Source organism: Enhydra lutris, unplaced genomic scaffold, assembly GCF_002288905.1.
Source record: "Enhydra lutris kenyoni isolate GAN:26980312 unplaced genomic scaffold, ASM228890v2 scaffoldscaffold43, whole genome shotgun sequence".
Classification (NCBI taxonomy): Eukaryota; Metazoa; Chordata; class Mammalia; order Carnivora; family Mustelidae; genus Enhydra; species Enhydra lutris.
Window position 1 is genome coordinate 7385718 of NW_019154127.1, and position 24596 is coordinate 7410313.

General features: G+C 52.4%; 1 protein-coding gene across 1 annotated transcript in view; it reads left to right on the top strand.

Moving 5' to 3' along the window:
- The first annotated feature begins 2593 nt into the window (after positions 1-2593).
- LOC111155796 (single-minded family bHLH transcription factor 2) overlaps positions 2594-24596 on the top strand; it is a 47736-nt gene continuing 25733 nt past the window's right edge. Inside the window, exons 1-4 of the mRNA XM_022516201.1 lie at positions 2594-2768; positions 11506-11588; positions 14657-14746; positions 21713-21821. Coding sequence (XP_022371909.1) covers positions 2594-2768; positions 11506-11588; positions 14657-14746; positions 21713-21821 — 457 coding nt within the window. The remainder of the gene's footprint in view (positions 2769-11505; positions 11589-14656; positions 14747-21712; positions 21822-24596) is intronic.

The window sequence follows — 24596 nt, forward strand, 5'->3', positions numbered from 1 at the left end:
GGAGGGATTCTCTAGGGTCCATAATTGAGGATCGGAAATCGTGGGGGTGAGGGAAGCGTTAAATCCTCCCGAAGCCAGGAAAGTGCCGGAGCACACTCACAGACGGCCTTCGCAGCCTGCGGCGGGGCCCAGCCCGTATTCCCTTCTTCTTGGAGCACCTTCTCCGGGTAGCCTGGAGACGACAACTGTCTGCGGAGTCAGGCGCGAGATTCCGGGCAGGGAAGCGGACCCCGCGCCCTGCGTTTGGGTACTGCCTACCCTCACCTCTAGCGCGCTGTCCAGACCGCAGGAAACAGGAAAGTGCTCCTAGATCCAAAACCCCAAGGGAAAGTGCTGCGCTCGGCATGGGGGCGGCGGGGGGGGCACCAACTCCGAAACTCGCTCTGCTCGGGGATTTCGGAGCGCCAGCCCCGGGAGCCAAGGCCACCTCTGTGGGTTCCGCTGGGCGCGGGGCTGCCGGCTTGTGGTTAAGCCGGAGTCTACGCACACGGTCTCGCCCACCGAGGGAGCTAAGACGCCTCCAACGCTGTCGAACTTGTCCCCTAAAAAGGGATCCCCGAAAAGGTCAGGAGCGCCCGCAGCAGAATTCGCGGTCCATTTCTCGGCCCCCTAGGCGTGAGGGAGGGAGGCGGGTCCCGGGTCAGCCAGAGCGCGGAACAGCAGGCACGCATCCGACTGGGAGGGAAAGACGGGGCCGCTGAAACGGAGATCCTAGAGCGGAGCACCGCAGCCCCCGCTTCTCTCCTCCTCCCCGAGCCAACCTCAAAATCCGGCGCGCCACAGTCGTACAGTCTGTGCCATTCGGCCGAGGTACCTGCAAGACCCCGTGCCCTGAGTCCACCACAGCTGCCCTCTGACCCCACGCGCGGAGGAAGCCAGCGTCCTCCTAGCGCGCCCGTCCGCACGGTGGCCGTAGTTTTCCAACTGCTACGAGGGTGAGAGTCGGTGCGACCGTCGGGGATTGGAGGAGAGCCGTCCCGGGGGTGGCGTGAGAGTGGGTATGAGGACTCGCGGCCCAGTGTGGACCCAAGGGAAAAGCACCAGGACGCCCTATGGCTGTGTCCCCAAGTGCGCCTCCCTACTCCAACTGCTTCCTGGCCCACCTCCTCGGGCCCTACCAAGGCTCACTCCATTACTCCCGCTCGGCCACCCCCGGCCCTGAAGAACCCGCCCCAGCCGCGATTCCCCGCAATTCCGGCAGCACCGAGTCCGGCTGCGGGAGAGGGGACTGTTGTACCCTGTGCCCGCCAACGCCCTGGGCGAGGCCTGGTCTCTAGGCTTGGCTCCCCGGCCCCTTCCTTTCGTCCCGCCCGCGTATCCCCGCGGCCTGCAGCCCCTCCGCGAAGGCGCCGATCTTCTTCAGCTCCGCTGTTTCAAGGTGGGAAAGGGCCGGAGGGGCAAAAGGGGCAGAGGCTCTCTCCCGCCCTTTCCTGAGGGAGGGAGTCTTCCCTTCGGGCCTACCCCCTTTCTGCCCTCGGACCTGCAAAGTGGGGAAGGAAGGGCGCGGGATCCGCGCGAGGCTCGGAGGACTGAGTCCTCCCCGGAACGGCACATGCCGGCGGGTCAAGCCGCCTCCTTTCGGCCGCGCGCGCCCAGGACTTGTCCGGTAGCCACCCGGAGGCTTGGGCATCCCTCCCTCCCTTCCGTCCCTCCCCCGCTCCTCCCCACCGCCCGTCCTAGCGCCCAGGTCCCGCGACCCGCTGGCGGGAGCCGGTCCCCAGGGCGCGCGGTGTGCACTTACCGAGACTTCCTCGAGGCCGGGAGCGCGCGGGCCTCTCCTGGAAGAATCCCTGGAGGCCGCGACGCGGAGGCGCGCCTGCGACTCCCCGGCCGCGGCGGGGTCGGGAGGCGAGATTCGCCACCCCCGCCCCCGCCACGGTCCCTCCCCCCCGCCCCCCCTCCCTGGGCCGCGGAGGCCGAGTGCTCCGCCCGAAGGCGGGTCCGCCATAAACAAACGCGGCTCGGTCGCACGTGGACCGCGGAGCTGCTGCGACTCGCGACAGATCGCGGGCTTCGGGCGCCGCGTCTCCAGGCAAAGGGAGCCGCCAGGGAGGGCAGGAGAGCGCGCCCGGGCCCGGCCCCAGCCGCCTCCGCCCCAGCTCCCCTCCGCTCCCCTCCGCTCCATGGCTCCGCGGCCGCCGCCCATGCCGCCCTCCAGCCCGCAGGGGCCTCGCGGCAGTGGGTACGAACACTCCGTCAAGGACTAAGCGGCACCGCTGCCTCCTCGCTGGCTCCTCTCCGCTTCCTAAGGAAAGCCGAGACGCGAGAGCCGGGAGGGAGAAGGGAAGAGTGAGCAGAAGCGAGCGGAAAGTCGGGCTCTTGGCACCGCGGGACAGCACAGCCCGGAGGAGGCTGCGCCCGGGGCGGCGGGCAGAGCGCGCAGCTGCGCCGCCGGGTTGCGCCGAGCTCCGGGGCCTGGAGGCTGCGGAAAAGCTACCCGGTGCCCCGGGCCTCCCCGCGCACCTGCCCCGGGCGGTGCCCCCGACACACTTGGCCCCCGGAGTTCCCTTCCCCATCCCCGCCGCTGCAGCCGCAGCGGGGCTCCGCGGGCCTGGAGCACAGCCGGGTCTAATATGCCCGGAGCCGAGGCGCGATGAAGGAGAAGTCCAAGAATGCGGCCAAGACCAGGAGGGAGAAGGAAAATGGCGAGTTTTATGAGCTGGCCAAGCTGCTCCCGCTGCCGTCGGCCATCACCTCGCAGCTGGACAAGGCGTCTATCATCCGACTCACCACCAGCTACTTGAAGATGCGGGCCGTCTTCCCCGAAGGTGAGGCCGCAGGTGGGCGGCGGAGAGCCTCGGCCCAAGCCGGGAGCTGGAGCTGGATTGAAGCGCCAGTGCAGGGGAGTCTTGGGGAGGCCGCGCCGGGAGCTTCGGCTCCTGTTGGAGAGAGGAGGAAGGTTCTTGGCGCCGTGGGGACTAGACCGTGTTCTGGCCCAAGTGTGGACCCAGCGAATCAGGAATTGTTTTGTGATCATGCTGCTCCGTTCTGGTTTCCCTCCCTCTTTTCTTTTCTCTTGTTTCTTTTCTCTTTCCTTTGCTTTCCTTTTCTTTTTCTTTCTTCATTTCTTTAACTCCTCCCTTTTATTTTTTCCTTCTTTCATTCCTATCTTTTTTTCTGCGGAAGGGACGCGTGTGCCCCCGAGCCAGAAGTGAGACGGGCTTGCTGCTCCTGGCCTGGGAGAGAGTGGAGTGCATGAGGAGGCCCAGGCCCTGAAGGCCCTTTGGGGCTGGGGGCTCAGATTTGGGCCTCTCCGCCTGACTCTTCTTTGCTCTCTTGGGGCTGGGTGGGGCGGGGCAGGTCAGGGTAGGAGAGACCGAAAGTAGGTGAGCAGAAACCTTGCAGGAGAAAGGACTAGTACGAAAATGGCAGGCGGGCCGGCCAGAGCACAGTCTTCTTTTCCTGATCGGAATTATAAACCAGAGGGGCAGGTGCCACGGGGAGCAAGGGTCACCAGGATCCATGGGTCCCGCACACTGCGGTGGTAAGTAATGGCGTGCTGGCCAGCATTCCCTGCTAGCACATGGCCTGCAGAGAACCGTGGCTGCCAGGCTAGGCACTTCTGAGCAACGGGGCTGTGGACGCCTGGTCACCACAGAGCTCCCTTTGGTGTCCGGGTGTTTCTGAACTGATCACCTTTCAGCGTCTGTCCCCAGCCAGGGTGGCCGCAGCCTGGCCCGCGAGATTCTGACACTCGGCTGGGGCTGGGACGCTGTGAGTGGGGGCCTGCCGGGCACTCCAAGGCTTCTGGGCCGCAGAGCCACTGGAGCCGTGTGGAGCTCCAGAAGCCGGTGGCGGAGTAGAAACAACTTCATCTGCAGGACACCAGACAGTGGCTACACTGTAGGGACAGGTGTCCTTTGGATGCAGGGTGCCTCCATTAAGGCGGTGCCTGGTCAGGCCATCGACCAGAAGTCAGTAAGCTTGACCTTTGTGTCGGTTGCTTCTTAAGCCTGTTAGAAGTAATTGGCTCCGGGTTGGAGCTGCGTTTCACACTGCCTCTCCTGGGTGGAGGAGGGCCAGTTACGCTGCTTGCCCTGCAGCCCTGCATCTCAGCTGGCCAGAGAATTTAGGGGGGCCCCCTCCCAGAAGCAACTGGTAGCCTAGCTTAGCCTTTGCCTCCCAGCTGGGCCATGCAGCCTCCAGCGCATTCCTCTCTGGTGCAGGAGCCTCGGACCTGAACCTCCACCCCAGCCCCGCACCCCTTCTTTCCTCTTCCAACCCCAGTATAAAGCCATGTCCCACTCCAGCCCCTCCTACTGGAAGTTACCAAGCAGATGGTCACTATTAGTGTGCCTAAGGGTGACCCCTTTACCAGAGAAGTAGAAAATTAAAATTAGAAGAGAATTGGCTTTTATGAGAGCTGAGTCTCCTTCCCAGTCGGGAAGGAGTGGTGGTGAGCCGGTTTTTGTTTTTCTTTCTTTCTTTTTAAATTTTATCTATTTTCTTCCCTCTCCCCAAAATGAGTTGTTTCTTAATTTGCATGCCACAAGCAGGTGGGGAACCAGGACAGGACCCTGGCCTCCTCTCACGTCCCCACTGGAAATAAACACATTAGAAGCCAGAATTGGGATAGTAAATGATTTGTTACCAATGATTTCCAGTAAGCCAGAAATTAGAAAGGGAGGCCTGGGGAAAGGGGGCTAATTGTAAGCCATTTATTGTTTAGAGAATTTCCAGGAAAGCCTGCTAAAAGTTGGGAAGTGTTGGGTATAGGGCAGGTTTTAAAAATTGGAGCTGGGTGCCCTAATTCTGAGAAATGAGTCTCCAAAGCCTCTGAGCCCAGAATTACTTGGCCTTGCGCCCTTTGCAGAGGTGGGCTTGCAGAGATGGGCTTGCAGAGGTGGTCAGGACTCGATCACCAGGCCCTTGTGCTTTGTTGGGTAGTGGTCTGGTTGAGGGGTGGCCTGTATGCCTCCTGGGGGTGACTATCACTGTTGGAACTCAGGGTGGAGTAGGGGGCCCAGGACTCCTCATTTCATTCAGAGGCCTGGGGCCTGCAGCTCTGGGTGGCGGCACTGCTCCCCTCAAGTCAGTCTGGGGCGCAGAGTTGTAAAGCTGGGTGCCTAGGCGGAGAAAGAGGCGTTTAGAGAGACCTCAATTATGCAAAGTAACTGGCTCACCATTCCGGTAGCTCTGCAAAAGGCGGTGTGCGGAAGCTGAGCTGTAATTGACTTAGCCTCTGGGTGTGCGCCGGGGGAATGGAATAGAGCCTGGGGGAGCCGCGGGGATCTGGGCATCAGCATCGGGGAGGTTTAGGGCCAACACAGGCTTGCGTGGCGGTGGGACCTCCCGGATCTGCTCCAACTCTTGGCTGCGGACTTAGAGATGCCGAGTGAAACGGGTATCTCGAGCTTGGTCTCGCTGATCCATAGTCACGGAGCAAGAGGGATGCGCGGGTGCAGAAGGGTCTAGAGGCCAAGTTAGGACTTCGGGGGCCAGAAAATGCGTAGCACAGTCGGAAGGAACCACAGGCATCGCGGACTAAGCCTCCAGCCCAGAGGAAATTGAGGCCAGAGAAGGATGGGCCTTTTCCAGGGTCCCACAGCAAGGGCAAGAGCAAGCAGTCGCTGCGCGGGGAGGCCACTGGCCATGGCTCCTTTCATCCTGAGACCACCTGGGCCAGAGGAAAGATAGAGGAGCTCGGAGGAGTCCCACACAGGGGCAGAAAGAGGCCAAGGTGGACGCTCCCCATGGAGGTCAGACTGCAAGCTTGGGGGTGTTGACAACTTACACAGCCTGTTCAAGGTTCTGCTCCGTTAAGCTGCCCCACCTAGACCTCCCGCTCCTTGTCTGCAAAATGGGCCCATTAAGAACTCCATGCCTGTGCAAGTTTCCTGGAAATAAGTGTGAGGAACCAGGCAGTGAAGGTGGAAATCGAAGGTGTTCTTACTCCACTCACTTTGTCCTGGGAGTGCACGCTGTTTCCGGAGCCAGACATGGCTTAGATGGCAGGGCGCCCTGTCTCTGTGCACCTCTGGGACTCACCGTGTGCAGTTGGAAGTCTGCTATTTTCTGCTCCCCTTAATAGCTAAAAAATGGGAGGTAGACAGGGAAGAGGACAGGCTGGCTTTGGAAGTGTACTCAGAATTGAAAACTCAGTGCGTTCACTGGTGGCTGGGAAGGCCTGCGGCACTCAGGGCTCAGGGAATTGCCGGGGCCACGATTTGCCTGCCCTCTTTGCGCTGTGGCCTTCCCTTCAGGAGAGGGGGCTCTTTGGAAGCACAGAGGCACAGGGTGGGAGGGCGCTGCCGCTCTCTGGCCATAGCTGCATGGTGACGGGCCAAGCAGGACACAGGACGAGTTTCTCCCTCAGGTGATGTACTCAGGGCCTCAGGACGCCGGAGTCAGAGCCCCAAGAACTCCAAGGCCCATCCGGTTGCTTAGGCTTCTTTCTAGGAGCCAGGACTCTGGGTTCGGATTTGACCCCCAGCAGTGGGGTAGGGGGTGGTGTCCCTTTTGGACCCTTGCATGCAAACAGCTGACAGGAGGGACTGGCCTGTGGTCCAGCTGAGGAATGGAGCTGGAAACTGAGGCTGACTCCCCGCCCCCCCCCAGAACACAGCCCCTCCCCCTCCTTTCCCAGACCTGAAAACTCCGGACAGGTGGGGAGGGAGGGAGAACAGGGGAAGGGAGTGCAACACTGTCAGGCTCACACAAAAATACTGGGGGTTGAGGCCGGAATCATTCCAGCGGTGGAATTGGCCTGGGTTTAGAGCCAGGCAGACAGCTAGAAATTGTTGTCCCGGATGGAAACGCTTTGATTTAGAGGGTCCGGTGAGAAGAAAACCGCCCTCAACCTAAACAGATCCGAGCCCTTTCTCTACCGAAGCCCGAAATCATGTAGATTTTAAAAAGAAAACAAGCGAACTTATTTTTTTGAATAATGTGACGCTTGACAGCCACATTGGGAGAGCTCCCAGTCCCCGAGCAGGAAGCTGTGAGCTGTGGGCAGCGGCGAAGGGAACTCCGGGGTGCAGGGCGGGGGCCCTGGCCATTGGAGGCGGGAACCAGAGCGCGCTCGAGCCGCGGATTCAGCCGCGGGCGGCCAGAACCCGGGCGGCGGCCGGGGCGCTCGGAGGCGCGGGCGGAAAGCAGCTCCGGGCGGCGCCGGGCCCCCCGCGGTCCTCCGTGCGGGCCGCGGCCGGGCCTCCGTCCCAACCCCCGAGGACTGGGCGTTAGGCGCTGGGGGCCCGGGCCTTGCGTCTGTTGTCTGAGCACGTACTCTGGCCGGCGGCCAGGCGAGGCCAGGCTGGAAGCCCCCTCCCTTCCCCGCCCCGCGGGCCCGGCGAGGCCTTCTTGGGGCGTCCCCTCGACCCCGCTTCACATCCCGCTCCGGGCCCGCCGTGCGTGGGTTTGGGAAAAGGCCCAAAGGCCGGGCTTCTCGGGGACCCCGGACAGAACGAAGCATTCCGAGGCCCGACGCTGAAGTGCTCGGAGGAGCCCCAGAACCGTGGCCGTGCACGGGGCCCTGCAGTCGGGCGAGGAAGGGGCGCCAGCTACGGGCTCCTCCAGGGTGGGAGGCGGCAGCACGGCCCCGGGCTCCAGCGTTACAACCTCGCCCGGGCGCGCTATGCCCCTTAGCCCCGGGCCGAGCCCCTAAGCCGGCCGCCCCGCGGCTGGTAATGCTCCGGAAACCGGGTTGCAAACACCCGCGGGGCGACCGGCAACCCACGCCCTGGCATGGAGGGTGTCGCGGTAGAGAAGCCGAGCAGCCTCCGGTAGTCCCCGCCTCAGCCCTGCGCGCACCCTTCTCGACTTTGGAGCAGTCTGTGGTCAGCCAGTGTGACCTTGCGTCCTCAGACGGCCCACGATTTTCAAGAGGCCACACTCCCCGATAACACGCTTCCTTCCCCCGCAAGGGCCTAGTAATTTGGGGGACGGGAGGGGGAGGAGAGGGCCGGAGGCAGGGAAGGAGTGGGAAGGCCAGAGAACGCTGGACCAATGTGGTGTCTGCACCGCTGCCTTCCAGGGGACCCAGCGCTTTGCTCAGCACCCTCTGGTTTCGTGCGTTTAATCCTACAATATCCTCCCTCACTTTAGAGTTGAGAAATAAATGTTAGAGGTCAGGGCACTTGCTGGAGATCCGACCAGCCAGACTGGCCCAGCGGGGGAGTGGGGGCAGAAGGAAGTGAGATACCCCTGTGTCCCCTGGGGGCTCCAGAAATGTCCTTCCTGGATTTTGGATTTTTCTCAATCTCAGATCCAATTTTTCCATGGACGGGTGGTGGCAGGGTTAGAAGATCCCCTATTAACCCCGTTTAGTTTTCAGAAGATCCCTCTGAGGAGTGTTCTTGTCACCATGTCAGATACCCAAGGCTGCGTTCCAGAAACTGCTGTCCATCTCGGGAGTTCTTATCAAACTCCAGACCCTTTCTCTGGGGCTGGACAGCAGGTACGCAACAGCTGTTTTTTGACTGACTAACTGAGCACCCAGCGAGGAAGGACCACGTTTAGACAGCTTCGGTGGCGGGAGAGCCTGGTAAAGTTTAAACCAGTCAGCCAAGTAGTCAAGTTTACATGCTAAGGTGCGGGTACCCACAAATGGGGGAAAGAGGACTCCTGGCTCCCTTTCTCTTCTGACCCACTGGCTGACCTCCTCCCCCAGGACCTGGCCATCTAGATTCCCAGTAGCAGGGAGTGCCCAGTGGATTTCCCTGCTGACACATGTAGGGCAATTGGGATAGCAAACCTTTTGGTAGGGGAACGCAGGCCAGGTTTGGGGTGCTTCTGGCCATCCGCCATCCGGCTGCGCCCCCCACAGTCATTGGAGGGTGGGCACTCCCAGGATCTGGTGAGGCCACAGATGAGCTTGGAAGAGCTTAGCTCAGTCTCACCTGTCTCTCATCTCTCAAACAAATAAAGCCCTTTGTTAAGCCCAGATATGGGTCTCATGCCCAGCGCCTCACTTTTGGGGGGATATCTATGGCTTTACACGTACCAAGACCGGTTTTTGGTTCTCGTTACAAACCTTACCTTATTTTGTCTCTGCATTCAGCCCAAAGTAGATTTTTATGGGCGGAGTGTAAAGGTCTCACCCACATAGGTTTCTAATACAAGTGCTGACGGCACCTTGCCTGGGCTGAGATGGCACAGGGACCAGATGACTGAGGGGAAACCTGGCTGTGACCGCCGCCACTTCAGGCTAGGTCCAGAAGGGGGATTCGGACCAAAGATTTACCGGCAAAGCAGAGGTGTCAGGACATTATAGGAAAAATTACAGTGATATAAGAGAACAGGTTCTCTTGAAGTATCCAGGTATTTGATTTATATGAAAAATTGTCCTGTGTACTCAGTGCAATTTTGCATGTAAGGCCAGAGCCTTCTTCCACAAGGCTTTTGGGAGAGCTGGGCAGGGCAAGCCTGGTTTGGGTCTGACCCTTCCCAGAGGTACAGACTTCCCCAGGTCACCTGGCTGTGGACACTGCAAGAAAGCCTAATCTGGGAGGCCAAGTTCACTTTTCCCACTGAGCCAGGCAAGGCTAGTGTGATGCAAACCAGGGGAAGGACCCAGGAGTTGGGTAGAGGACAGGGCATGGTGGTCCATTTTTGGAAATCAGGATTCCTGGGTTTTTATTAAATTCTTTTTTCATTCAAGTCCCAGGGTTTTAAAATTTTGGTTCTTTCCATTTCTCCTTAATGGAGTAAACGTTGACCCCACCAAGCCATCCTGCCCAGATGGGGGCCCGGGGAAGACCTGCTGGTGAGAGCCAGCCGTGCCCTACTATGGTCACGGTGGTCATCCTTGGAAGTGAAATTGGGCAGACAGTGATTAACTGGGATTAAGAAGACACCTCTGTTCACATAGTGGTGGCTGAGGGGCTGCGATGGTGTTTGGGGAATCAGGATATGTGGAATTTAGTCACTTCCTTATGGATAAGGATAAGCTCCTAATTCCTACAGTTTAGGAGGAGAAATTAAAGGTCATCCCTTTTTTTGCTGAACAGAGTTTGCAAGGAATGATCTCCAAAACGTCTTGGGGCGGGGGAGAGGTGGGCTGGGCCCCCAGGTCCTCTGGGGCCAGGCGGCTCCTTCGTGCTTGGGGTGGAAGCCTCCAGAAGCCCAGATTCCAGATACCTGCAAAGACAGCAGAGGGAGACCCAGAGTGTCCAAACAGCGCCTTTCCAGGCCACCCACTCGCCGCAGCCCTCTTTGGGGAGTTTTGTGGTCTGGGGAATGGTCCCCAAATTCGCTGAGACTAGTGGAGGTTCCCCATCCCGCCCACCCGTCCTGCTCTGGCTTCGCCACCAGCACTCCCCGGGCGCAGCGGGGCTGGGGCTGGTCTTGCGTGAAGTTCTGGGCGAAAGAGAGGAGAACCAATCGACTTACCTGCAGTGGGACCCACAGCTCACCCCGCAGGGGTCGCAGCCACGGGGCGGGGTGGACGGTGCAGGAGTGGGCCTGGAGCCTGGGGCCACCTTCTCCGCTGGAGGCAATGGCAGGCTGAGGACAGGAATCCCCGGCCTTTTCCACCTCGCTCCTGGGTGGTGGCTCTAACTGGATGGTTGCTGCTGAGGGTTCTCCCACCTGGCACTTAGTACTGAACCCTTGCCTGGCTTTCCTGCTTTCTTCTGAATATGCAGAGAAAGCCTGGGGTTTCTGGGGTCACAGCAGTTGAGTCGGGAACACAGGGGAGGAGGCTTCTCTGAGCAGAGCCACCATTCCGCTGGTGTGCCTCCTGAAACACTTGTGACCTTCAGGGAAGTGGGGGGGGGGGGAGGTGGGGGGTAGTTAAGAACTGGGGAACCCTAATTATGTGGCAGCAGATCCCTTTCAGTTATCCTGGAGTACCTACAAGACTCCCACCGCCTTCGGCCCATCCCCCACCAGGCCTTGGGTGCGTTTGGAGCTCGCTCTCCGGAAGCGGCAGGTAACCCGTTGCGAGGCGCCTGCGAGGGCTGCGGGGTCCCGAGGGGGTTATGTGAGGTTTAAAAACAAAACAAAACTTTTTTTTTTTTTCTTTTTTTTTTTTTTAATGCTAGAAAAGCTGCCTCCTGGCCGGCTAGGGCTTTTCGCCTGGGCCTGTCTTTAGGAAAATGCAGTTGCCAGCGACACAGTGAAGGGAGGGAGTGAGGGAGGGTCCTTGGGGGAAATATTTACAGGTCAAATCGATATCCCCGTTTGGCTTCGAGGATGGCCGATCTCAAAGCAGATTAGATTACTTTATGGCATTTCAAATAAAATGGCAATTTCAGAGCCGTGAGCACGTGGGCGACCCACGGGAGCGATGGGCCCGGCGAGCTCAGCGCGCGCTGGGGGCGCTGGGGGCGCTGGGACCCAAGGCCTCGGCGGGAACATCTCCTCTGGCCTTTTTTTCTCTTTAATCCAGGGCAAAGGGGCGATGGCAAGAACACAGACGGCGGCCTGCGGGGCTCAGGGGACGGCAGGGGCGACGCTCGGAATTCCAGCCAGCCACGGCGCTCTGTGCCGAAGTTCCGCGTGTTCCGCGGGGCGTGGGGGCCTCTCGATCGGCGCTGCGGTTTACCGATTTGCTTTATTCCCCAGGTTTAGGAGACGCGTGGGGACAGCCAAGCCACGCCGGGCCCCTGGACAGCGTAGCCAAGGAGCTGGGATCGCACTTGCTTCAGGTAAAGCCTCCTTTGCCGGGGGAGGGGGGGGGGGGGAGCGCAGCCACCGCCTGAGGCGCTGATCCGCGCCGGGTGGGTCCCCCTTCTGACTCCGCCCTCCCAATCTCCACGTCCTTCCCCAAGGACCCCCGGGTGGATCCCGAGGCCACCATCAGGCTGCAGAAGTCGTCAAGGCTAGAGACAGCTTCTGGACCTCGAGGCAATTGGCTACCTCCCCACCCTCTGTCCATGCATGCTCTTTGGAGGTCGGGACTGGGGTGGACTCAGTCCAGAGTAACCTCCGGTCAGCCCTGACCCCTCATCTCACCGCGTCCCAGCCCTAGTACTCTCCAGCTCACGAGACCTAGGCCTAAGGACGCCCGTGGGCGCGCCGTTCTTTCCAACCTTACTTCCTTTAGCAAACTTTTATGGAGCGCTTGCTCTGTGCCAGACGCTGTGCCAGGCTCTTGAGCCAAAGAAGAAGTGATCTGGGTGCTCTGAGCCAGAGTGCGGCAGTCCTAAAGCCTTTGACAATTGTTTATGTTTGGAGGGGATGCAATAAAAGAGATGTAAAATGGTACCTGTAACAGAATATTAAGTTAGCATTTACTGAGAACTTACTACTGATCAGATTCTGTTTTAAATCTTCTTGAATCTGGGTGCCTCATCATCCACCTAGAGTAGGTTCTATTTTGAGCTCCGTTGTCTCAAAGGAGGAAATTGAGGCACAGAGAGCTTAAGCACCTTGCCTGAGGTCACACAGCAAGTGCTGGAGCGTGGTTCAACCCAAGTCCTCCAGTTCTCGAGAGCTCCAGGTCAGGACCTGGTGCGGCCTCCGGGGTCACCTGGCTCAGGGAGGGACCCCTTGCTTGGTTTGTGGTCAGCAGCATCCCTCAGCTCGGAGCCATTTAGCCCTCCGTCGGTAAACCGCTCGTGGCCTGGGGTTTCCCCCGCAGGGTCTGTGGCTCTGGCCCGCAAGGGGTGCGCACGGCCGACCATTTCCAAGTCCGCGGCTGGCGCTAGGTGGGGACCGCAACGCCTCTTGTCTCCGAATCTTTCAAATGCCCTTTACAGAGCCTCATCAACGGCCCGATTCATTCCCCAAGCCCGTCATTTGTCTCTGCCATCGAGAAATGCTTACCAAGAGCTCTTTTGCATTTCCTCCTTCTAGTTTGTGTTTTCTTTAAAAGAAAAAAAAATGTTGGCGGCAGTACGCAGTGGCTTGGGTCAGCCTGTCAGCCAAGAGCACCGCATTTCGAAAAAAGCGGATCTTTTCAAAAGCCCTTTCCCCAAATGTCTAGTATGATTTTTTTTTTTTTTTTAATGCATGCTCGGGGCACGAGAAGATCCCGGGGAATATTTGAAACCTGAAGCTTTTACAGCATAAAGCAAGCGATGTGGTGGTGGCCAGGCGGGGAAATGGCGCTCTTGGAGTCCTTCCCGCGCCCTGCGCTCACGCCCTTGCTCACTCCCAGCTCCGAGCGCCGCCGCCACCGTATTTCGCTGGCTTGATGCTCCTGCAGGCTAAAAGTGACACTAACATCAGGGACAAGTGAGTGAAAACCTGGAGGGCATAGTCATCACGCCTGGGTTCCTCCACCGTCCATTTCTCTAACTCTGGAATGTTGTGCCGAGGGGCGTGTTTACTGTTAATATACCTTCAAGCGAATCAGGTCATTTGAAGCTATGAAGACATACCCCAAATTTTCCATTAAGGACATTATTTTTTTGGCTACTGCTGGCAACTCTCAGAATTTAATTATGATTTTTGTTTCTTTTTCTCCCGCATGGCTGTCAGATACCGTTTCAATAAATGTATCTCTTTAACGATTTCGGAGTTGAGCAAGGGTGTAAAATGGGCCAAAACGTTTATAACTGTAGAAATTGCTGTATAGTTTATATTTATGAAACGGAATTTAGTTGGGAAAATACTTTATAGCTGAGTTAGACAGGAGAAAGTAAGGCTTAAAATCAAGAAGTTGATTCCAATGTCCGTGTAGGTTAGGGTGTTGATAGTTTAGCTGGCAAAGGATTTTCACAGTAAAACTGTATTTGAGACACAGAATGTAAGAATATCTTTCAAGTTTCACTTCTACTACATTCTTTGTAGGCCCCCCTCCAAAGAGGGGGCAGATTTAGAAAAACCGAAGGTAATCTGGTTTCAATTACATGTTGTAAAAATAGAATTTGTGGCCAGAAATTAATTTGGGATATTTTTTATGGGGGCAGCGTTGTGGGGTGTATGGACCGCTCACCAACTTTATTGCTTTTCTTTGGTTCTGGATCTAAAATATGAATGGGTAAATAAAAATGTAGTTTCCTTTTTCAAAAATAATTTAGCCTTTTCATCCTTGCCACATATAAATATAATCATTACCCTTTTATTTGTCTTAATTAGCTCTTAAAATTTTACTTTATTTTTTTGAGGGCTAGCCAACTTAAGCAATATCATTTAGGTAGTTTTAATTTTTCAGAAATTGATACTTTTTCTCCTCGAATTTTGCAAAAGTTATTTGATCTCTTGCAAATTCTAAGTAGTTAATTCTGTAGACATAGTCTGTTAAAAATAACCGGGTAGTTTATTTTCAGGGGAGTGGTAGTGTTTGGAATTTATTATTCAAATGGTACTTAGGGGGTAACTAGAAAATTGTGGCAAATAAAGTATATGTCCTGGTGGTATAAAGGACTGCCAAATATGACATAAAATGGTCTATATAGTGGTGGGTTTCCCCCTAAGTACCATAGAACTCCGGATTTGCGCTAAGTGCTAAAATAACCCTAAACAATAAAACTACTGCATTTAAACTGAGCACGTTAGGAGTTCTCCAGTGTTTTGCGTGATTTTTGTGATGTGGATGTAAGATTGTTTTTAAAGTTCTTTAAAAGCATTTGAGAGCCCAGCCCCAGGAATTAAACCTTCAGTGTTATAACCTGGAACCCTTTTTAGGGCCCTGGGCTGGTCTTGCATTTGCCAAGTATGTATGGATGATAATAAGGGATACATTCCTCTACCTCAGTGGCAGTACAATTACGAGGTTTCACTCTACTGTGTAACTATCACCTCTTAACCTTGGCACTCTCTTTTACAGACTTTGGATGGATTTGTTTTCGTGGTAGCATCTGATGGCAAAATCATGTATATATCGGAAACAGCTTCTGTGCATTTGGGCTTGTCGCAGGTAGGTATTACCTGGTTTTAGATACAACCAAAATATTAAAGCAAGCGTCGACGGATCTTAACCCAGCCTGTAAATGATTCTGTTCAAGCGTCTGCTTTTGTGTGTGAAAAGATCCAAAATTGCAAAATCATCTTCTTAGGCTATCCCGCAGAGCTTTTCTTCATGTTGCATTTCCCAGTTTTACTTTCTTTTTTCCTTTGGGATTAATGAGCGGTGTATCCGTGCAACGGCCAGCTTTGTTCTGAGATCCTGTCTGATAGCCTGGACTCTGCCTATACAGTAATGGTCTGCTGCTAACAAGAGCTTCACAAAGGGAGATTTTTCAGTGCACGCTCGCCGGGCTGCACGTGGTCTTGTGAGTTGCCATGAAAGCGAGAGGAAAACTGATGTCGGACATGGATTTTCTGCAGACTGTGCTTTGGGGAGAGAGAGAAGGAGTGGGGGGTAGATTTATGAGTGTTCACATGGAATTCAGGGTAATTTTTCCTGAGTTTTTCCAGTTCAGTGGTCGTTTCAGTAAAGCATTTTATATGCTTGTGATAGAAACTCGTAAAACTCAGTTTACTACTGTTTTGCACAGCAAGGTCCTGTTTCCTCTAGAACATTTAAATATTACCGATTTTTCTGGAACTGTCTCCTAAAAAGGGGTTCATCCCGTCAAGGAAAGAGGTGCGCTTGGCTTTATCTATTCCGATCAAGCCAAAGGTTTTGGGGGGGAAATTCAGCTGCTCTCTGGGCTCCTTGGAATGGAGGGAGGGGAGGAGTCCGGTGGTGGCCCTTCACGTTCGCATTTCCGATTTAACAAGCGTGGACTGAGGTTCTAAAATTCACATTTTTAAAAATACATCTAGGGATTAAATGCTTCTTTATATTGTGACTTATCAGAATGCTTTTTTTTTTTTTTTTTCATCACGACTGAAGACACACTAGAATTAATTAGAGACAGGAAATGGGCTCCTGGGAGGCAGACGATTAATCTGTGTTACACCAGCCCCCTCTGTAGTTAAGCCAAAATAAAACACTTCAATTAACAGGGCTGGAGTTTTTTCATGGAAAAACAAAATTCCCAATTTGGGAAACCTGCATCTGGTGTATTCCTTTTCTTTTTCTGCCAACACATTTTTTTAAACTTGCCGTTTGTTTACAACCATCTCTTCTAATGTGGCTATATCCTTATCCATGCCCAAAGGGGTTTCTGTGCCTCTCTTTCTTATATATAGTCCTTTAAAGAGAATCTCATATTAAAATTATTTAGTGTTTCCTTTTCCTTTCCTCCTCTCTTCCTTTACTAAATCAGGTCTCCCAGCTAAGATTTGCTAAGGCTGGGTTCTTACACTTCTATGACTGATGGTGTTAGTACACTAGTAGGAAGGGAAATACTGTTGGGAACATGAAGTCTATTATTTATATGTTTTTCAAGGTTGTTATGCTCTGAATTTCCACGATGCCCTATTTAGAATTATTTAAACCTCTTTAGTTGTAACCAGTCTGGTGTCTAACCCTCGTTCTATCTGTGGCTGAAAGATTTTGAGCAGATTACTTGATTTTTCTATTGTAATTTATCGAACCTTTAGTTAGTCTTATAAAAATGTCACAAAAAAGATAAAGCATCTCACCTCCTTTAAACAGGACTGGACAAAGATAAAACAGGTACAGTCACTATTTTCAGATATTAAATTTAGATCTGAGCTCCCTAGCAGTCAAAGCAAAAAGGGAAATGCCCAGTTATATGTTTTCATTGTCTGGTAGGGCAGGTTCTTAGCCTCTCTGAACCATCACTTAAATAAGAAAATCCTGCCTGATTTTCTCTTTCAGGATTGTGGTAAGAACTATATCAAAGTACCCACTTTATGTGTTTTATAAATAATAGGGAGCTATGCAAAATCCAAGTGTTCCCAGTTTCATTAGAACTGTACTTCCAGTAGCACAAAAGTTGCTTCGGGTAGTGTCCTGTGGTGGGCACATATTGGGGCTGGCTAGTCCCGTGGAATATTCTGGCTCATCAGAAGGCCCTGTGCACGTCCCAGGACTCCAGCTGACTCAGTCAGGCTACTTCTTCTAGCATCCTACAACTCTCTGTCATTTTCCTCTTTTTATTTGGGAAATGAAATTGACCATTTGTGAGCACAATAATTAAGAATGAACAAAATATTGGAGAGGTGACAAGTTGCCTCCTGTTCCTGAGTGAACTCTACAAAAGGAAATCTAAGAAGAATCCCAATTAAAATTACATTTCCTTTTGGTCATAATGCAGCAATAAAACCTGGTGTCCTCATTTTGAAAGAGGAGGGAGTTCTACGCTCCCGTCATTTTTCAGTTTTTCAAGAATGTCATAGAGATGCCTTTTGTCTGTATGTTGCCGGCCAGGAAGAAGTGTCAGTTTAAAAAAAGATAAACCAAACTGACTGTGTAGAGCGACTGATCCCCCCCCCCCCCCCCAACCCAGTCTCTTGGCGGGACTGTCTCACTATCAGTCTCCAGCTACAAAAACACTTTAGTGCAGACACGAGTCCTCGTTTGTGTCTGGGGAGTGTTCCACACTGAACTGTTTAAATAAGCAACAGCAAACCTTTCCTTCCAATCTGCCTCCTGCTCACGATTAACTCTGCAGAAGGAAATCTAGGCAGAATCATGGTGTGTATTTTTTCTGTCTTCTTTACTTAAATAGTAAAATGAAGTATTAAATAGGATGTCAAGAACTTCTCCCCTTAAAAAATTTTTTATACCTTTTAAATTATTTTTTATTAGTAGTAAGAAGTCAGGCAAATATGTCAAACATGAAAACTTTATTAAAATAGGCTTAAGGATTTTTTTTTAAATCCTCAGAGATGAAAGTGTTAAGAAAATTCTATCCAGTAGTCCCAGTAACCCTTTAAACAGATTTTCTGATGGAGAACGATAATACTAATACTTATATTTACATAGTGTCCGTCTGTGTTCCAAGAATTTTCAATTACTCTTAGTGACATTATCTCATTAAGTGACAATATCTTTCCCATTAATTCAGGGTTAAACTCTACGTTAGCAGCTCCTGGGGAACCTAAGCTCTTAGGTTTCTCATAACTGTGTGATAATTCACAACAAAGCAATTAAAAAAAAAAATCTGCACTACCTAAATAACTATCTGAATCATCTATTTGAGAGTATAAAAATCATTCTTTGTGTTGTAAGTCCGTCCTAATTCTCAAGGCCTTATATTGAACTTTCTTTTTTTAAGATTTTATTTATTTATTTGACAGACCAATCACAAGTAGGCAGAGAGACAGGCAGAGAGATTGGCGGGGATGGGAGCAGGCTCCCTGCGGAGCAGAGAGCCCGATGAGGGGCTCGATCCCAGGACCCTGGGACCATGACCTGAGCTGAAGGCAGAGGCTTTTTAACCCCTGAGCCAGCCAGGCGCTTGTTTTATTGAACTTTTTAAAAACAAGTGTGGGAGTAACAAATCTGGCAGTGTTTATTATTTTTGCTTTTAAATGAGTAATCATGGTGATCCTCGCTGTCAGACTTCAGGACCAAAGAGTGAGAGAGAGAACCACAAAATACAAGTTGTGTCCTCAGCTCACAGTCCGAGTGTGGGGAAACAGAGTCAGACTACAGGCTTGAAAATTCTCCCTGGTCTATGTGTCCACAATGATACATAATAATTCATGTAGCCAGATTTAGATCTGTTTGGAAGAGGTAGAGTTGCGGAAGCACTTTTTACCCACGCAAGCTTATTAGGTGGTTAGTTCCATGGGTTTTGGTTGATGTAATTAACTTACTTATATTGGAAGAAGGGGGAAAAAAAACCCCTGTATACCCTCTGTGTATTTCCGTGGACTCTTGGAAGCATCCCTGTGTTGAAATTTCTTCACCAGAGTCACGTATGTTACATAGCATCTAGATAACTAATGTAAATTTTCAAATAACTGTAGATATGTGTGAAATGGCCGTTTATGAGATATGTGAAGGAAAATATAATATTGGAGATTGTGGCCGGAACTACAGCCGTAAAAATAGCCATGGTATTGTTTGGGGCCATAAGACCTAATCCTTTCACTTTTGAAATAAAGAGAAAGGACAACGTTTTATGTTTGTTGACATAATTTGAACTCTGAAGTCCAAACCATCTTTTTTTTTTTGATGCTTACCATAGTCAGCAAAACATCCAAAGCAGAGTAATGTGTGTTTCCAGAGTACTGGGTGACTTTCCCCTTCCAACCCAAAATATATCCATTTAGTGCAGTATTTATCATATGTAGTTTTCTTGGCAGGAAGGAAAGCTATTCAGCAAAGCATAAAAACGTTCTTAGTAGGAAAGCAATTCATTTTGTAGTTAGCAGGGTCTTACAAATACTAAACTATCACATTGAGGTTCTGTTTTAATAAGGTTGATGTATGAGACCCGGGGAGTTTTATAGCGACAACCATAATTTTTTTTTTTTTTTGGTGAGGTAGTCACATTTCTTCCAACCATTCAAAAGCAGGAATAGATATGTAAATACAGGAAACACCATGTCAACCATAATTTTGAGTCAAGGTCAGCCCTGTTTTATCATTCCAAAATTTGTTCTTTAAAAACATTTCCGTTATGTGAAGACCATTTTACTTCCTGGGCAGGCTTGGAGTTTATAATTGAAGCAAGGATTCAGAAAATCAAGCCTCTTAAATCATGGACCTTCTCTGTCCTCATTCTCCAAATGCATGCGGTGAGAATGGGGTCTTTGAGGACAGATGAAGCTACTTTGGGATTTAAACGCGAATCGAATCCTTGTAAGGACAGTTGCAAATGTTCTTGCGAGTACATAAATATACTTTCTCTGAAGAGACGTGGGGTACTTTTCTCTGATGAAGAACTTGGAGCAAACCAGAATGCTCTTTTTTTTCCCCTAAAAACGTGGGTAAGGGAGAAATGATAGGCCTGCACACAAAAAATTTTCTCATTATTTTTTTATTTTAAAAATAAGCCATTGAAATTGTGAATCAATTTTTTTAAAAACTCCTTTATTGATTAGCCTCTGTCACTCCCCACATGACAGAGTTTCACAAGGAATTTCTGTCACTGGCTTCAGGAAAAGAGGACATGGTCCTGTCCCGAAGGGCTGACTTAGCACTTGCTGGTTTATCGAAATTTTCTAAGGATGAAATGATTTGAAAGACGGCGATGTAGTTCTTAATCCTTACTGTGTTTGATGAACTCATGTAATAACTTTGGTCATTGGCAAATCCCCTTTAGGGTCAAGTGGGGAGGTAGGGAGGCTCTCTGTATCACATGATTCTCTCCGTTCCTCTGTAGGCATAACATTGGCAAGAGACATCCCATGAATAATGCAGAAAACAGAACTGCCAAAGCCGTTTCAGGGACAAGATTACTTAGCAGGCCAGAAACATAATTTGTTGTGAATAAAATGGTAACTCCTATGTCTTAACAAATGACAAAACCTGGCTCAGAGGACTGGGGTAAATTCCGTCACCTCTCCATGGCCGCTCAGTCCCAGGGAAGGAGCTGGTGGCCCTGATGCTAATTTGGAACAGTGGCTCCCAGGAGAGGTTGGGCCTCACATTGTCCGGCTGCGGTTGTCCTGCTGCGTGAGGTAGCTGGGTCAGAGCTGCACCCTGACAGGAGATCGTGTTGTCTCCACTCTGACGGAGACCAGGGAGCCTCCCAACAAAACACACGGCACGACGCACTTAAAAATAACAAGGGGGTGCTTGGGGACAAGACTGCCTTTGCTCTTTTAGCTTGCCCTCTCCCTGTGAGGCAGAGCTAAGAAAGGAGTCGGACCTGCCCATGGCTCCCTGCCCACCCCCCCCAGGGCAGTTTCTCACGCTCTCAGTTTCCATCCCCCTGGGCCGTGGGGATCCTTCAGGCCGTGGTGGAAGAGAGATCCCTGCCCTGGGCTCCCGCTGCCTCACTCTTCTTGTCTGCGGCATTGCATCTCTAAGACAGGGCCCACCCACCACTGCTCAGAAGGCCCTTCTGATGGACTTAGTCTCTGGAACATTCTCTGGCACTGCCCATCTTGGAATGATGGGCCAGGGCATCCTGGCCATCGCATGACATCTAACATCCCCTATCGTGGCACTTATGTTTGGGAGAACAATAGGAAAGTTCTCAAACTTCAGCACTGAATCGCCAGGAATCTCTGTGGAATGGTCGTCATGCTGGTGTTGTCCTAGAGAACCCCGTCCCTGCAAAGCAGGGTCCTGTCCCACACGCACGTGGGCTCAAGGCCTGCCGTCGTGTCCTCTGCAGGGTGTGTACCTGAAGTAGGTGGTGTCCAAGGGCTGGGGTCACGACCCCTGGAAATAACCACCATGTCACTTGGCTGTCTGGAGCAGGCCCAAAGTCCCCACAGGTCACACAGCTGCCCTGCCGCACCCGTGGGCGGGAGCCATTGGATGACCAGCCATCCCAGAGTCAGAGGGCTGGGACATGTTTCTGGCAACGTGAAAGAGGCCTGGCGGTGCCTGAGGGGCGCAGCTTGGAGCTGATGGAGAAAGGGCCCTTGTCGGAAGGCGAGGTCTCCTCAAGGGCAGTGGAGACCCCGCGGGTCGCACCTGCTCAGTCTCAGAGAGGACGCGGCTCGCGCAGGGACCACAGTCTGGACTTGGCAGCTGGTGTCCCGGCCGGCCAGGCCCCTCTGGCTCCCCCCGGGCCCTGGCTCCGGTCTGTTGTAAGCTGCCTCTTGTGTAAAGGACACTGCCCGGGGCCGTGGTGGGGGCGGGGGGGTGTCACCCACCTCGATGGCACACCTTTCCATCCTTCCCGTCCCAGTTCCTCCTGCTCAGGACCGTCCCCACGTGGTGGATGGTTCAGAGCGCAGCTCGATAAAAGACCCATGTTTTCTGCATGTGGAGAGGGTGTGGGCTGTGAGCAGAGGTCGGAGCTCTGACGCTGGATGTGTCTCCCTAATGCACACCTTCCCCTCCCCGACCTGCGCGGCCCCGGGAGGATTTCTGACCCCTCCCTTCCCTCTGTGGCAGGTGGAGCTCACCGGCAACAGCATCTATGAATACATCCATCCTTCCGACCACGACGAGATGACAGCCGTCCTAGCAGCCCACCAGCCCCTTCACCATCACCTGCTCCAAGGTATTTCCTCCAGACGCAAAGAAACCAGAATGAAAACCATACCACGCTCTTCAGCGTGACTCGAGGGTTTGCTTCCCGTGCTGCCAGGGGGAAACGTGACTGGGGCTGCCCCGCTGGGCCTCTCCAGCACACACGCAGCGTGGGGGGTTTGCTTTCATGTCTCTGTCCTTTGAAGCAACACTATTGATCCCATGTCTCGTGCCAGAGGCCAGGACAGGCGCTGGTGGGAGGTAAAGTGAAGCCATCAAGATGTGCTCTTGGTTCAGAATTCCAGGAACGCACGTCTGTCCCTGGGCTTCCTGACCAGAGGGTCCCTGGTAGAACTCAGGGGGTCTGTGAAACGGCGCGGGGAGAATTACATCTTTATTCTGTCTGGTTGGAATGTAGCATTTCCTTTGCTTACGGATTATGAGCAGTATGCCATCTCTCTCACTCTGCCGGTGGCTTCGCCAACGAGTCACACACATTTTTCATTTCACTTCATGGTTTTCCCAGGTGTTTAAACTTATCACTTAATGCTCATCACGTCTTCAAAATTCCAGGAGTTACGAGGCCGGCTGCTGGCTATTGTTATTTAATGTGTGAATAAAGCAGCACATTTATAACAAAATCACCACTTGTTTTATTACCAAAAATACTTTGGTAACTGTTTTAATACAGTTGAGTAGGTTCCATTTGTGATCTCCTATACTTTTATCTTCTGCATTTAAAAACATTATTCTGGGGGCGCCTGGGCGGTTCAGTCGGTTAACCCTTTGCCTTCGGCTCAGGTCATGATCCCAGGGTCCTAGGATCGAGCCCAGCATCGGGCTCCCTGCTCTGCGGGAAGCCTGCTTCTCCCTCTCCTACTCCCCCTGCTTGTGTTCCCTTTCACTCTCTCTCTCTCTCTCAAATAAATAAATAAATATCACAATTAAGCCGAGAGGCAGGCAGAGAGAGAGGAAGGGAAGCAGGCTCTCTGCTGATGCGGGGCTCGATCCCAGGACGCTGGGATCATGACCCGAGCCAAAGGCAGAGGCTTTAACCCACTGAACCACCCAGGTGCCCCTAAAAAATCTTTTTTTAAAACGTTTTATTTATTTGACACAGAGATAGAGATCACAAGCAGGCAGAGCATCAGGCAGAGGGAGAGGGAGAAGCAGACTCCCCGCTAAGCGGAGAGTCCGATGTGGGGCTGGATCCCAGGACCCTCAGATCATGACCTGCGCCGAAGGCAGACGCTTAACTGACTGAGCCACCCAGTTGCCCCTAAATTTAAAAATCTTTAAAAAAAAAAAAAAGTTACTCTGGTTAGGAACCTAACCAAAGTAACTTTTGTGCCATGGCACGAATGAGTTAAGAAGCTCCTGTCCAGATGGAGGCAGGTCTACCTCCCTGGCCTGACACCACGTGGGGACACGATCCCCCACCTGACGGTCCCATTACTGAACACGGATGGATTGGGGTCCAACCGCCATAAGCGCGCGTAAGGACATAATGTGTGATTGTTCGGGGGAGGATGTGGAGCACATTGTTACACAGATGACTCCCTAAGTTACAGCCGCCGTGCATGCTAGGAAAACGACCTTGTTCTGGGCTGCTGGCCTTTCAACTCCCTCTCTCTGACAAGCCAGTGACACCAGCCAGCATGGCGCTCGGTGGGTCTCTTGTCTGCTGTGGACTATGGCATCCCAGCTGGGCCAAAATTCCCCACAGGAAAGAATGCAAAAGCAGAGACCTCAAGCGTGGGGTGGGGTGGCCCACAGGTGAAAACGGCCTCGTCCTGGGAGGGGCTGTTCTAAGGTTAGAAGGAGGGACTGCAGAAGAGCGTGCTCGGCTTGAAAATCACTGCGGGTACAGCTCTGTGGCTCCCGTGTTCTCAGCCCCAGACGTAGTCACTGGGCGTCTTTTCCTTACCAAGGAGAGAGATTTCTGTGCTGGTTTCTGAAATGAGGTGGGGGCTTCCTTGTAGCTATGGTCCATAACTCTCTCTCTCTCTCTCTTTTTTAAAGATTTATTTTATTTTATTTTATTTTATTTATTATTTATATTATATATAAATATAAGTATTTATTTATTTTTATTTTATTTCAAAATTTATTTATTTATTTATTTGAGAGAGAAAAAGAGAGCAAGAGCATGTGCTGGGGGGTGTGCAGAGGGAGAGGGATAAGTAGACGCCCCACTGAGCAGTGAGCCTGATGTGGGGCTCAATCCGGGGGCTTGATCCCAGGACCCTGGGACCATGACCTGAGCAGAAGGCAGACATTTAACCAACTGAACCATCCAGGCACCCCACTATGGTCTGTAACTCTTAAGTCCTTGCAAACAGTCTGGCCACCTCAGTGCACACAGATAAGCTTGGAAGAAGTAATTGCTAGCAAAATGAGGGCTGGCCAGGAATAGAGTACCTGAGTCTCATTCTTTCACTACGGGGTTGTTTAACGCTGGAAGAGGCTGCAGGACTCTTAGAGAATTCCTAAAAACATTCTGTTGTTATTGTTCTAGAAAGTTCCACAGTGTGTTAGTACGCAGGAATGGAATTTCTCCCACGAACTCTGGTTTCATGTCAGCCTTCCATGTCATAGCTATAAATTGTTTATAAAATGACAGCAAACGGTATCTTGGAAATACCACAAGACCCTTCCAATCCCAGTCCCTGTGGGGTTTATGTCTGAGGTGTAGCAACCACACAAGAGAAGCACGACGCTCCAGGAGAGATGGGGATGCCACCCGACTATGCAAGGTCTGAGGTTCACGGACACTGGGACTGGTCCCCGGCTTCTTGTCCACAGA